Source organism: Lagopus leucura, unplaced genomic scaffold (genome assembly GCF_019238085.1).
Source record: "Lagopus leucura isolate 7727_CA_CO unplaced genomic scaffold, USGS_WTPT01 Super-Scaffold_100015, whole genome shotgun sequence".
NCBI lineage: Eukaryota > Metazoa > Chordata > Aves > Galliformes > Phasianidae > Lagopus > Lagopus leucura.
Window position 1 is genome coordinate 8,343,315 of NW_024962269.1, and position 15,174 is coordinate 8,358,488.

The window sequence follows — 15,174 nt, forward strand, 5'->3', positions numbered from 1 at the left end:
CTGAGCTGTGGAAAAATTGCATCTTGTCTTTAAATGGAACCTCAGAAGATGAACTATCGCAGCATTTCCCTTTTTGCACCAACAGACCTCACGCTGTGAACAAGTCCCATATATCCAAACAAGAGCTGCTAGGCATCACCCTCAGAGATGGTGAACTGCGTGGCGCATAGTGATGGCTGGGTCAGGATGCTGCTCTCATTTCTTGTTACTGCAGCTGCCTGTCATCTGCAAGAAGCTAACCTTACTGGGATGTCAGGCCTGTCCAGACCTGAGTTACAAAACAACTTGTGCTTTTTCAGTGCTTTGTGATTCGGATTGCATTTATTAAGGTGAAATGTATAATTCTACTTCTGATGGCATTGCTTGCTTTCCCTGAGCTCTGCACGTTGACACAAATCTGTTTACATTAGTTTCATTTGCCCTGAAGTGAGATAAGGGCTGTCGATACGTCAGACCAGGCGTGCGATTCTCTCAGCCCTGTTGGTGGGTGTGGGCTGTCCTTGCACCAGGCTGTGCCGTGATGGGCAGGGCAGCTCTGTGTGATTGGTTCTGTGGCACGTTGTGCTTATTTTTGCTCTGTTTCTACAAGGAGCTGTCTGGTGTGAGAAGCACCAGATTTACAGGGCAGGCTGAATGATTCCTTGTAATGCTCGAATGAATGTTTCAGAGGATAGATGCATGCCAGAGCATTCTGAATGAAGTCTCAAATTGCAGCATTGATTCCTAGCGCACTCTATTAGGGGTAAAGCCATTATCTTTGTCCTCTGCGTGGCTCTTACTCTGCATTTGAAGTCATCCTGGTGGGTGGTACAGAAGTGACCGATGGCGCTGTTTGTGCTGCTGTAACAGCCATAATGATGGGCGGATGGACAGCACGCCTTGGGAAGCAGCTCTTCTCTGCTGGACTGCCAATAGGCTCTGCAAGACCATATGCTGTTCTGAGATACGTTTAAGCAACATCCCTGTGAGAATTTAACAGAGCAGCAGGATCTTGGCTTGGACTTTTTATTTTTTCAGAATTCTGCTGGCCTTTTTCCTCTCTCATTTCCCACCACTGTGTCACAGGCTGTAGACATTCACAAGTTGAAAAATCTTTCTGTTGATGAGAGGGAGCACATCAGTGAATAACCAAACCTGTCCTGAAAAGCACACGCTTGCAATGTGATAATTATCCAATCTGTACCTTCTGCCTTTCCCCTTTCGTGCATATTCCATCTTTATTACCTGGGTTAGGAATTGATTGCTCATCTCTGCCTCATCCTGGTTGTCAAGAAAATATTGATATGCATACTTCTAATTATGGCATCATTGAATTTTGTGATGTTGGCTTATCTTCATTTGTATTCCTCATGCAGCTCATGCAGAGATGTTATGTCTGCTTCCTAATTTGTTATTCACAGAGCTTTCCTCTGGCAGATTTTTGGAAGAGCTGTTGGTATTCTCTGCTGTGCAGCCGTTGCTCTGCAGCTCTGTGTTTGTTGGTTCCATTAGCAAAAATGCAAAACTCCTCTGTCTGTGCCTGTGTTCTGGCCTGCTCTGCTGTGAGGCCTGTCAGTCCAGCATAAAGCAATAGGTGCTGGATGCCTCAGGAAGGCATTTCATGTGCATTTGTAGGATGTGAGCAAAGGTCTGTTGAGCTAAGCTGATGGACAGCAGCTGGCACGGGTAGTTTGCTTTGTTAATAAGTGAGATGGATTGCATTAATTATTAATCGTTTGGTAGATATTAGCTGTCCAGATTAAAATCTGATGCTTTTTTAAGGAAAAAAAGAAAAAAAGACCAAAAAAACAACCAGCAACAATTACTGTAGAGATGGAAACGTGTAGGCAAGGCTGTAAACTTTGCCTGCTGCCATGTTCCTGAAGGCAGTGCTGGTGGAGGGACCTTGGGCCGTTGGGGAGCCTGCTGGCTCTGCTACCACTCAGTAACAGAAATGACTGAACAATATTACACTCATAAGCATGTCTGAGACAAGGAGTGAGGGTCATTTGCTGAGTCTCATTTGAGAGAGAGGATGAGGCCTTGGAATAATTTACACTCCGCACTGGAAAGAAACGTCTCATTTCTAGAGGATAAAAATGACTTCTCTCTGCAAATTGAAAATTTCCTTTCTGCCTTCTCTTTTTGTTCCATTTGTAAGCTTTATTAAAAAAAAATAAATAAAATACAGTGATACTGACAGCAACAATCTGATAAAAATTGTCTGCTTCAGTGTTATCCTGAGACTGGCGTGCTTTTAGAGGTCAGGTCAGCAGGTGGAAGGCAGAATCCAGGAGATGTTCTAAGCTCTTTTGCTCAAAAAAACCAGGATAAATCTCTGAAAGGCTTTGAGGCCGAATAGGCAGCACGGAAAGTAAATGCACCAGGATCCCAAGGCACTTCTAGCTACTGATATGTGATGTCCCACCACGTGCTGTGCAGTGGGCGCAGGGCCTCCCTACCACTGAACATGCAGGTGCTCCTGTGGCCTCTGCAGCAGCTCTGCTGTGAGCTGCCCTCCTGCAGGGCACGTGCTGGGGCTCCAGCTGCTCCTGGTACCATCAGGAGGAGGACTGCCATGTGTGTGTGGGCCCACGTTCCCTCAGAGAGGTAGCATCTGAACCAACACTGTCATCACATTGCTTTTTTACTGTCAAATATTCCTCTGATGTATTCTTTGCCTTTGTGACCCTTAAGAATGATCCCTTAGGTTTGTGTTGTACAAGAGTTTTCATTGAAGAAAGGTATGAAGCTATATCTTCTCATCCTGTTTCATTGGACCCCTCTAAGTTGCCAAATGAAGGAGAATATGTAGAACGCTGTATTTGGTCTGCTGACTGCATCTTCAACTTCCTTCCACTTGAATTCATTTTTCAGGAATGGCAAGGAATGTACTCTGCGAAAAAGAAAAATGGAGATAGCATACAACAAAATGTGAAGATATTACCTGTTGTTGGACAGGGGGGGTAAGTGTGACAGCTGGAGCTATGAGTTGGGTGTGAATGTGGCCTCACTTAGAGTTCAGTCATCTCAGCAGGCACTGGATTGTCTTATTTCTGAGTATAAAATAAACATAGGCAAAGGAGGGAGCCTCAGACCTCTGCATTAATTCCAAGGGTAAAATCAAGTTTATATGCTGTGTACAAGGAAAGTGAAACTCTCCTAATTCTTAGCAGCAAGGAGCCGGAAGTCCAGGTGTGCACACTTGTGCCTTATTCTTCTAATAGGGAAGCACATGTGCTCCATCCTATCTGTCTGTGTCGGGTGCTGGGAGCAACAGAACCCACCTGTGCTCTGTTCTGCTGCTCAGCTGCACTGTCCTTCTGTGCTCACCTGCTCTTGGCTGTAGTAATTTCAAAGCCCTCCAAGGAGACCTGAATGTTAATTAAAAGCACTTGGCTGAGATACTTGTTCAGAAAGGTGTGTCACCATGAGGGAGGGGTTGAATGCAGCTTCTTCATTCAGCTGCTTCCTAAAAAAAAAAAGTGTTTCAGGTTGATTTCATCCCTCGGTAGTAATTCATGCTCTCTACATCAGTGGAGTGAAAATGTGTTTTCAGCTTAATATGCTAGCCTTGCAAGATGAATTTTTTTAGTTATATCATACCTGACACATCCTACCATAGGCCAGAAGAATCCATGGGAGGCAAAGAGAAAGATGAAGGGACGTTCTTTGAAAAAGGTGTTTCTATTTTGTGTTCCAATCATGTGCAGCAAAACTGCTATTTTTTTTTTTCATTCCCCATTGAGCCTTCCTGTCGGAACAGGATTTGCCTTATGTTCATTTGTTGCTATTACCCATTTTGTGTGTCAGCACTGAATTAGAGCCTGAGGTTTGGATGGGAATTAACGCACTGTTTTTTGCCTACAGAAAGATTAGACACTATGTGTCAATTAGTAGACTGTGCAATGACAACAATAAGGTAAGTAAAAATGATGATATGCTTACTTTGGCTTGAGCACAAAATACTGCAAAACAATGGAAAAGTTCTGACTAACTGGATTTCTCATACTGATTTGTAGGCGGAGAAGACATGTGAACGTGTTCAGGCTGAATCTCAGACAGGTATGACACATCTCTTCTGTCTTACTAAGTGGAGTATATACCTGGGGAAAGAAAGAAGGCAGTTTATAGTGAGCTGGCTGAAGATCAGATCTGTACAGGACAGGCTGAACAGTACTGTTTAGCTAGGAATTAACTGGGAATCCAGCTCTGAAGGCAACAAAATAAATACAAGCTCTCTCCCTGCTTCTCTCAGAAGGGGTACAAAGCAACCACCCTTGGAGATGCAGTGTTGTGGTGTCACTGCACTGATGACATGTTTCAGTTGTATGTAGTGGATCCCTGTACCAAAATCAGAGAAATTGAGGATGCCATCTAGATGGCACGTTGCTGTGGCTGATCCATAGCTTGTGTCACGTCTGCTTGCATTGCTTTTAACTGTATGGGGGAGTATTTGTGGTTGGAAATGGGGATCACCACCACTACTGCTCATCCTTATCCCACGTGTCAGCACTGCATCTCTGGCATCCATGCCAAAGGTCCCTGTTAACTGCAGTGCTATAGCACAGGCTGTACCTGTCGGAGCCCCTAAGGGGTCTGGGATACAACGAGTGCTTTGATAGCATGTAGTGTACTTTCAGATACCAGTTCTATGTGCAGTTGTTACTTGAGTGAATTCAGGTGTGCTGCACAAATTGTATTCACAACTATGCTTGTACTGTGTCAAGAGAAGAACTTTTTCCTCCACACTCTAGTAGATCCATTCTGAACAGACAACTTGGCATGTTTTGTCAGAGAGTATGATTGGGTTTGTGGCAGTGTAATTGGGCAAGGGTTTAAAAATGGGTCTTCATTGGCCCTTGTCTGCTGGAGCCTTCTGCTCAGTGTCGCTCAGCTGCTGTCATGTTTTCTCTGAGTTTCAGTTCCTTTCACATACTTCTTTGGCAGTGCTTATGCCATTGGGTGGTGTCTTTTTATCAACAGATATTCAGACTTCCAGACACAAAGACAGGAGGAAAGGATCACTAGATGTCAGATCCACAACATCACGAGGGAGTGATGGTATGTTAAACCAGCAGGTTTTTTTTTTTCATATCTCTATATATTCAAATTTTTATATGAATGCATAAAATGCACATATAAATACAGATAAGCATGAGTGTATATGTGTGCATACATACCCAGACACGAATAAAATACCAAGTCATCAATCTGCGAACAACTTCATGTTTATAGAACAGCTCAATATTCATCTGTTGAACTATTTGAAACCTTTTCTGAACCACTGAAGAATGGAAGGCCATCAACTTCTCTCCTGCATGGATAGAAGACCTAATGAGATTGAACAGAAATACTTTCCAAGTACTCTAAACCTAACAAATTATTACAAGAAATTACATTTCTTATCTCCTCTTGATAAAAATATGAAGATAATTTTCTTAAGAGTTTTATTTTCTTTTCACTGTGTGGTATTGTGCTTCATCCTATCCCCCCAGCCCTGATAACTGAGACACATTCAGTATTTTTGCTGATACTTGCATAGTTCTGTTAAGTGCAGACCATTGCTGTTTGGGCAGCATGCAGTAGTGAAATGTGGAAGAGATCTGCGGCAGTGAGGATACAGTCATATCTTGGTATGACAGGAATAGCGTTGATTCTTCTTCTAAAAAGGTGCTCAGCACAAAGTAACAGTGCTGTGTCTGTATTTTGTAGGCAGCACAATGTAGTTATCTAGAAAAATCTCATCTTGGCTTTTTCTCTACAGAGCAGAATTGCTAACTGATGTAAAACATTTATTTTTCAATTTCCAATGAATAAGAGGCTAGAACCTCCACTGTTTTAATTTGGCATAGCTATCTTCACTTCAGAGGAGCTTCACTGATTTACTTCAGCGTGAAAGCTGACTCATGGCTTGTTGTGTTGAAGCAGGCAGGAGAAGTATTTGTATCCTGTAATACCTAATGCAGTTGTTACCTACGTGTGCCAGCCGGGTTAGACGCAAGCACAGCTCTATAGTCTTTTAACTGAGTATTTCCTTAAATATTTTAATTAGTTTAAATACAAACCAAAGCCGCGATTTAGCCAGGCTGTTGTAGCTACTTATCTCTAATCTGGATAGCAATGGTTCAGCAAGCATCTCTGCACTGGTGTGTTGCCAGCATTACCAGCATGTGTATGCATCCTGCTTACAGGATCACTTGTGAAGGGCAGCGCAGGGTAAGCCATTCAGAAAATGAACCCAGATCTCTTGGCTGAACGCTGCTGTCATGCCGTGTTGCTGAGCTTGGTACTGATTCTGCTTTGTCCCATGCAGGCAGCTCACAAAGGCGGCACTCTTCTATGGCCAGGATACATTCCATGACTATTGAAGCACCAATCACCAAGGTAATGAGCAACTGTTGCTGGTCATTGTCAGATGTGCTGTACTGGAACACCATGGCACAAGGCTCCAGCACAGCATCTGGATGGAGGAGGAAGGCAGTGCTGGCTTCCACTGCAGCTTCTTCCCTTTTTCTGCCTGTCAACAGCCCGATGCTTTGAGCTGAGTTCTCACAAGGCTGCACAGCAGGGTGCCCTCCTTGTGGCCAGCTTCAGCACAACCCTTTTTAAGGACTCTTGCCTTTGGGGAGGTGGTGACAAGAGATCCTCCTTCTTGTGCTTTGTAAGCTACTTCCTGGAACTGTTCAAGGATTTGTCACAAATTGACTCCTTCATAAGGTGACAGAGGCAAATGGAAGAAGGTTGGACAGAGGAAAGTAATTAATAAGAGTGCTGTCTTCAAGGCCATGAAGTCCTAAAGCCAGCAGCAAAAATCAGTGTTTTATTAACATTCCTTTCACTTTAATTCTCCCACACGTGGATTAAAGGTTTAGATCTCACATAGTTGCTATGAGTTTTCCATAATAATTGATGAGTGTCTGTTCTTTCTTAAATCGCTTTTGAATTCAAAGCATGTCTGATGTTAAACTAGGTAATAAACATCATCAATGCTGCACAAGAAAGCAGTCCAATGCCAGTTGCAGAAGCGTTAGACCGTGTTTTGGAGATATTAAGAACCACTGAACTGTACTCTCCACAACTGGGAACAAAGGATGAGGATCCACACACAAGTGACCTCGTGGGAGGGCTGATGACAGTAAGTACATGCTGCCACAAACAGCTATTGATTATTTTCTGCTGCCAGATGTTCCTGGATACCTGATCTTTGTCATCTGACATATGCTTTGCCTATCAGATGCTACATTCTTTTTGTGTTTTCTCCCCACAGACCCCATTTTATTAATGTAACTCTGGAATAAAGTGGACTAGGTCCTTTGAAGCATTAGTTTCACTGGATGTGGAAAGGGAAAACTCTTCTTTTTCTAGTGTTTCATTTTAGAAAAGGTATAGATGGAAGAGAATGAAAGACAGATACTTTGTAATTAGGATTAGAATGGAATGAATGAAAAGTATGTGAATAATCAGTGTGTGTTTTCAGAGGAATAGAAAATGCTTTTTGTTGCTTTTCCTTGGATTATATTTGAACTCGCAGAGATTCATGGAAAGATCAGTATTTTGAGCTAAGAACATGAATATTCACATTTTAAAACACAACCACACTCCACAAAACTCAATGTTTAAATAAATAAGGCAAGAAAAAGAAGTTACGCATTTTGTCATTATATTAGCTAAAAGGGAACAGGAACATTGGAAAAAGAAGTGTACCAAAAGCTGAACAAAGGGCACGTAGCAAAGCAAAGAAATGAACCCAAATTCTCAGTCTGGAGTGTGGCCTTCCTGGTGATAACTAGATGAACTTGGATTCATGTTACCTGTACCTTAAGGATATGTGTTCCCATTAGTCTATAGGCTGCATATAAAAGGCTTCCTCAGGAGAAAAATAACTGTGTTAAATGCAAAAGGATCAGAGAATGTGAGCTTCTCAGAGAAGTCTCTGGGCTATTATCATTTCAAGCTCAAGACAAGTTTGCAGAATCCATTCAAATCTTGAAACAATTTACATATATTTTTTGTCTTGTAAAATAGCCCAGCATATGTCTAATTAGGAGAAACATACAAAAGGCTTCAAGAATTCCAGAAGATCAGAATGCTTCATACAGTTGAATTTACTAACTCAGGAGACAAACTATATTCTTACATTAACCATTAATATATGGGAGAAATGATGATGCATGAGACACAAAGGGAATCTTTGCTTCTGCTGAATAGTCATACAGTGCTCAGTTTTTAATTTCAACTGCCCCTTCCTTTTCATGGATTATTAGTTCTTTACATACATTTGTATTCCACTTGTAATTCAGCCCATCTTTCCAGCATAGCGTTATTGAAACCAGAATTGTAGAACCATAGAATGGCTTGGGTTGAAGGGACTCCAGGGATCATCAAGTTCCAACCCCAGAATCATCTTACTCCATTTCACATTCAGAAGCTGTATCTGAGGAGAGGCAATTGTGGGTTATTGGATTTGACCTGCTACCCAGAATTCATGATGGGAAGGGCACCTGGAGTTCACAAATGGGTTTGCCAGAGAGAATTACACCTGCTATTTCAACTCTTAAAAAGAGAGTTTATGATTCTAAGAGATATACAGCATCTGATGTTCTAAATACTTGTCCCATAGCAATGCAGTTGAAGAGTCATTGAGACAATTATAATGGTAGTACTCCATTTTAAATCACAAAACTTCAGACTAATTTACTTATGGATTTGAAAAATACAAACATTTTAACAGTTCCTGTAGGTGCAGGCATTGCGTGTTCAGATACAGCATCCACATTTCCTTAAGCTATGCTTTGTGTACATAACACAGTCAGTTGTGTTCAGAAAGGGTTTTTCAATAGCTGTTTTTTGACATTGTGGTCTGGGTAAGCACTCGTGCAGTAGCTAACAGTTGGTGTGCATCAGAAGAGCAGGCAGAATTTGGGCCACTGCATTTAGAGTTATGAGTTGAAAGGTAAACATTAAATACATCATTCTGTCAGTTCTAATCCTTCAGCTCAGCTTGCACATCAGGCATCATGCCAGACTTACACCTAGGAGGCACTGAGCTGGAGAGCACACAGGCATAAGTTCTTTGATAGAAGGGAAGTCTCACAGTTATTTTTTGCCCTGCAATCTCAGCAACGCATCATGAGATTCTGATGCTGCTGTGGTGACTTGATCTGCCAGCACTGGGAGGAGAGCAGAAGTGTGTCCCCATCCATCCCCTCCCACCACCCACTGCTGTTTGCTGATGGGAAATGTACAGACATACAGCGCCTGGTTTGTGGCACGCAGCCAGACCTGATGTCTCTCTGTTGTCCAAACAAGGGTGGGTGTGAGGCTGTAATTCCATCTGCACCTGAGAAATTCCTGTCTTTACTCCCCAGAGTTAATAAGGACGCCACCACCTGCAGTTTCTCATCCATTATGATCTACATGTAAAGCATACATAACAGAGGCAATTGTTATGACTGCGAGAGCTCATAATCAGGCTTCTCTAAAGTCATGGTGCTACTGTTTGTTGACATTATTTTACAGACCTCTTTTACAATGCCCCACATTTAACTCTCATCTTTCATTGAACAGGATGGTCTGCGAAGATTATCAGGGAATGAATACATATTGTCAGCAAAACGTAAGTCTTAATTTGGCAGCTACTGAGATGTTAAGATATTAAGACGTTTATAAAATCTGCTAAAGGCACTCAGATGTTCTTTTTTTTTTAAATGAGCATTGTTTGTTTTGATTTACCCCTCAACAGAAACTCATCAGGTCGCTGGCAGCTTGATCTCTCCCATCTCCCTCAATGACATACCCCCACGGATAACACAGGCAATGGAAAATGAAGAACACTGGGATTTTGATATCTTTGAGCTTGAGGCTGCCACTCATAAAAGGTCAGTAAACTATGGGCTCGTAAATAAAGTTGCTGAAAACTGACGGAGAAGTCAGCCTGTAATCAGCTCTTAAATTTTTCTACCTGTGCTTTTCATACTGAATTTCTTTTATTTTCAAAGTCGAATGTTAGAAATTTTCTCACCACGTGTGAACTCATTAAATATCTGTTGTTTCATCACACACTATTTCTTGCAGATTCACAGTGGGAATTTATCAACTGGAGATGATATATCTTTGATATGGTATAATAACAAAGCAACACCATTTTACAAGCTTTCCTTTTCCGTTTTCAAAAACAGAAAAGTTCTATAAATCAAATTGTTGTCCAAGTTACATCCAACTACATCTAATCTGGTCAGTTGGTATAGAGCATGCTTTGTTTTGTCTCTGTGTAATTGGGTAGTTTCTATACCCAAACAATTTTGAGTGCAGCTTTTCAGCAACATTCTCATTACCTTTCTTTGGGATTAAAGGAAGCTTTTTGATTTAAAAACTTAGCAGGCTACATGTTATGTATAAGACTAACAGAGGAATATTTACTAATAAAATGGAAAGCATACAGTTTTCATCATAGATGTTTTCAAAAGCAGGTCAGCAGTTCTGATGGTCTGTACATCACTAGCAACAAAAGCTCCCACTATGGCTGTAAATTGATCTCTTGCTTAGATCTTTGGTTTTATTTCCTGATGTCTATCAAAAATTCTCCTCTGAGTCTGGTTTCATTTATCACGCTTTGTCTTAGCCCAAAGCTTCTGCAACACTGTACTTTGGAGGCTAGATCCTGCAATAAATTGACTAACTTAAGCCTCCACTGAAATCCCAGATCAAAAAGAGCTTTGAAAGATATTTAAAACAAGATCCCAAGGCATTTCATTAACACATATAGACTTCAACTTTAGACTGTGGTTTTATGAGCCCAAAACATTGAGGTTTTGTTCTTCTTAATAAAGTGATCTAACTTCTGATTTCTAAGTAAAGAGATTTGCATCATCTCATTACGGTTTTTTGGTTTTGTTTTTGCTTTGACACACTTTCATTTCTAATGAAGTACTATAGATAAAGTAATTAAAAAAAAAAAAAGTTAATCTAGCCATTGTAATTTACAACATTTAATGTGTTCACTGCATTAAAAGAATTCTATGTCTCAGGCAACGTGCATGAGGTGACCAGGTAGGTTTCTCTGTTCTTATTGATTTGAATAGACCAAAGGAGGACAAAAGAGGCATTTTGCTGCCTATGTGCTTACTAAAGGTATAATAATTAGGATTGCCTCCTGCTGCCTTTAAATAAAGGCAATTCATTTACTAAGGAAATTAAGGTGATCTTCAATGGATCACGTCTACAAATAGATCATTAGTACTGCCTTCAAGTCTAAGCAGACAAACTGATAAAGCCAAGACATTTCATTAACCCTAAGCTCAGTGCAGGAGACAATGCAGTTCCCAGACACAGAGCCCTGGAGAGACCTCTGACTGTGCTGCGTGGTGCTGATGAGCTGGCATGCAGGGCGACCTCACTGCCATCCCAGTGACATCCCAGCCAGCACCTGTTTTCACCTGCTTCCAGAATACCTCATCCTTTACTGCATGCAAAGTCGGTGAGCAATAGAAGCCTTCAGGTGGCTGGTGTAAAAGAAATGGAGCGGCTGTACAGAGCAGAAAGAATAGCGATTGCAGCACTGCATGGTGTACATGTACATAACCTAAATGTACACAAGCTGGCTTAGGAAACTGGCAGTAGTAATACCTCCTCCCTCTTCTCATGTGCTGCGTTCTGGACATGCTGATTTGTCTTGTTTTGGCTGCAATCTGTGTTTACCCAACAGAGACTCCCCAGGTACCAAAATGCTGCTACACACAGCAGCACACACAGCCTGTTTAGTGCTCTCAGACCCGTCAGGGACTGTCATGTTCTGAGAGTTGGCATGTGACAGGAAGGCAAAAGATTCTGAAGTTCTGTAGCAAGCAAATCTGTATACTGATCTGGCACATCTTTGGTTAAAAAAGCTCTGTAGAGTTGTGCTATTCACACTCTGTAATACCCTTTCAACCTCATTTGTTTTAAAATTTTGTTTGTTTTTCTTCACAGGCCTCTGGTTTATCTGGGTCTCAAAATATTTGCTCGCTTTGGAATCTGTGAATTCCTGAACTGCTCAGAATCAACCCTGAGGTCGTGGTTACAAGTTATTGAAGCTAACTACCATTCCTCCAACTCCTATCATAATTCCACCCATTCAGCAGATGTGCTACATGCCACTGCTTATTTCTTGTCTAAAGAAAGAGTCAAGGTAAGTCCACATCTATAAGAAACAGTATAGGTGGGAAGTGCAGTCAGGATTAAAGGAAGATCTCTCGGAAAAGATGCCAAGACTCAAATGTCTGCCTAGTGCCAACCAGTTTGAGTGCTCTGGTGAAAGAACTGGGCTGCTTTACATCAGTTCTAGAGTCTGCCATATGGTGTATGCGGAACAGTGGGTACTATGTAGTACTATAGGAACTGAGCCATTGTTGATGAGAGAATAAGAGAGCCTCCTTTTACAACAAAACTTCTGGCATCGTTCAGTTTTCTCACATAGGTGAGCTAATGACTGAATTATTTTGTGGTGCTCAAATACAGATTAACAACTGTCACTTCTCATGCCTTGTGATGGTAATTTTGTGGAAAACTCATGGAACAATATAGGCCTTAAAATATGCTGAATGCTTCCAAAGCTGTATTACCCACTGAAGTAAATGTCCTGAGGCTGAAAGAGACTGCATTGGAGAAGTGTTGAAACAGATTACTTGTTGAAGTTCCTTGTACCATAATGCCCACTGGTGTATTAGAGCCACTGACAACCAGAATAAATCAGAACAGCCTTTGTTCTCACGCCCAGAGGGCAGACTGGAGTGTGAGAAGGCAAATTAAAGCAGTGCCTGCACGTATACCGATGGCAATACATGTTTCTAAGTTAAGATTTTGGATGGAAATTCCTACTCTGAATTGGCCTGCCTAAGGATAGTGCTAGTGATGGGCACCTGGCTGAGACATTTGTGATTGTAAACAAGCTTCTGACAGCTCATTAAAATTGAAGTCTCTTAACCTGGAGCTGTATCTTATTAGTGTGCTCTCCAGAGGCTGACTCATATACTGTATGCCAAGAGGGAATAGAACTTCTTCAGAAATTTGCAGCCCCTTATTTGCCAGAGGTTTAACTGGTTTTCCCAAGAATATCTGTGAAAAACAGACAAGATCTGGAATCATCTCAATGCCACAGAAACATGACTGCCTCCTCCTTTTCCAAAATGTTATTTCCATTCCTCTTTAGGCATAGCAAAAGAAAAAAATGTTGCAATAGAAGAAGGAGCAGAATCAAAGTTCAAGATTTGCTTTTTATCTTCTCAGAGTTACAGCCCAGCTGCTTTTGCACTGTCCAGAGTTCAGCTTAAGTTAAATACAGAAAGCACAGTTCTGCTGTCAGATTCACATTGAGATTTTTTCTTCAGTAAATTGAACTCAGCTCTTGTGTGGGAAAACTTTCTGGTTTCCAAACTGAAGCAATATTCTCAGGATCATTTCCATTTCTGTGGCATAGGAGTTAATGTGACAAAGTTAGAATCCTTGACCTGAAGTTGGAGGTAAAGGTACTGTAAATCCCTTCAAAGGTTGTTATGTCACACTCAGGAAATAAGCTTGGGATGCACTGCTGTGGTCCTGCAGTTCAAGTATTCTCCAGTTTTTTGCTACTTTCCAGCTGCACAGGTCTTTCTCACACTGAGCACTGGTCAGTCTGTCCCACTCAGGAGAACCTGTTCTACAATTCCTCGCCCCTAACTTTATACCTCAGGTACAATCCCAGGAGTAGCAGCGGAAAGAAAGAAGCAGCTAACACAAAGGAGACTATTTCAGACAATTGTAATTGTGAACCTAGGGTAGAAATATTTCTTTGCCTTTTCTTGTTCTGCACAAGACCCTTCTTGCAGTCCTCAATGAATAATATCCTCGCTCCATCAAAGTCAAGTCTTTGCATTAATTTCAGAGAGTAAGGTAGCGTAGGGACAGTCTTTTCATCTACCAAATCTGAGCACTGTGAATGGTACAGTCAATGGTACAATGGTACAGAAGGCTCTCAAAGGGAGCAGAGAATTCGGACCTTAACTCAAGCTAATTTGAATTAACTGTCCCGCTCCCAGATTCAGCTGGAAATACTTCTGCTCCTGTCTCTTTTATTAAAATTTTAACAAAAGTATTTTGCATTTATGATTGGCATAAGTGCAGAATGAAGACTAGTTTCAGAGTGGATGAACCGTAGAGATTCCTGAGGGGTTTGGTTCTTTTTCTCCTCTGTGTTATTAATGCACCGTTAAAACATCGCAGTATAAAACCTTCCAAGTCAAATAGTTTTGTATTTCATTACAGAGTAAACATAAGGAAGCATACAAGAATTACCAGTGTGATTAGACAGAAAACATGGAGTACACCGTGCTAAGAGAATCTGAATCTGACAGTCCGATTTCTCTAAGGTTATCAACTGTTAAGAATTCTGCCCAGACTTTGTATTAGCCCAAGACACTGTTACAGAACTGGACGTATGTGAAATACTCTTTACAAATCACAAGCCTAGCCAACACATCAATGGAATACGATTAGGGCACATTCAGTTTTCAAAAGAAATGAAATGGTCTGCTAGCAATAGCATACTCTTTAGCAATACCAGTTTTTTTTCCAAGCCAAATACCCTAACTGAGTGAAGGCTGTTTAAGTGCTGTTAGAAACCACAAACTAATTTATTATTTTGCATTAATTTGATTAATTGAATTTAGTTTATCAAAAGTATGGCTAAGGCAAAACTCAAGAGGCACAAAAAGACAAGAATGTCACATGGTGTTCAATAAAGCTTATAATGAATTTTCCAGTGCTCTGACTAGAATGTCTGACCATTACTGATCTGCAGAGTTCTGGCTTTTCTCCCTTAGCAACTTGGCTTAACCGTTATGGACAGAATAGCGTTTCTAACGAGTCTGCCAGGAAAACTAAGCATCCTTCTATTTTCAGCAAACTTTGGATCCCATTGATGAAGTTGCTGCACTTATTGCTGCCACAGTCCATGATGTGGATCACCCAGGAAGAACAAATTCTTTCCTGTGTAATGCTGGGAGTGAGCTAGCAATTCTCTACAATGACACCGCAGTGCTGGAGAGCCATCATGCTGCCCTGGCTTTCCAGCTCACCACCCGGGATGACAAATGCAATATATTTAAGAACATGGAAAGGTAAGCTTAAACACTGTCTTGTCTGCCCACTGACATCTCTCACTTCTGTGCCTACCCAAGC

The 15,174-nt window shown here is 41.4% G+C and overlaps 1 protein-coding gene across 2 annotated transcripts in view; it reads left to right on the top strand.

Moving 5' to 3' along the window:
- PDE8A (phosphodiesterase 8A) overlaps window positions 1-15,174 on the top strand; it is a 108,677-nt gene that overhangs the window by 84,565 nt on the left and 8,938 nt on the right. For both annotated transcript variants that reach the window (XM_042875595.1, XM_042875596.1), the window contains exons 9-18: window positions 2,857-2,945; window positions 3,850-3,901; window positions 4,002-4,044; window positions 4,966-5,043; window positions 6,296-6,366; window positions 6,953-7,117; window positions 9,550-9,598; window positions 9,725-9,860; window positions 11,950-12,148; window positions 14,896-15,113. In XM_042875595.1, the coding sequence (XP_042731529.1) occupies window positions 2,857-2,945; window positions 3,850-3,901; window positions 4,002-4,044; window positions 4,966-5,043; window positions 6,296-6,366; window positions 6,953-7,117; window positions 9,550-9,598; window positions 9,725-9,860; window positions 11,950-12,148; window positions 14,896-15,113 (1,100 nt within the window). The remainder of the gene's footprint in view (window positions 1-2,856; window positions 2,946-3,849; window positions 3,902-4,001; window positions 4,045-4,965; window positions 5,044-6,295; window positions 6,367-6,952; window positions 7,118-9,549; window positions 9,599-9,724; window positions 9,861-11,949; window positions 12,149-14,895; window positions 15,114-15,174) is intronic.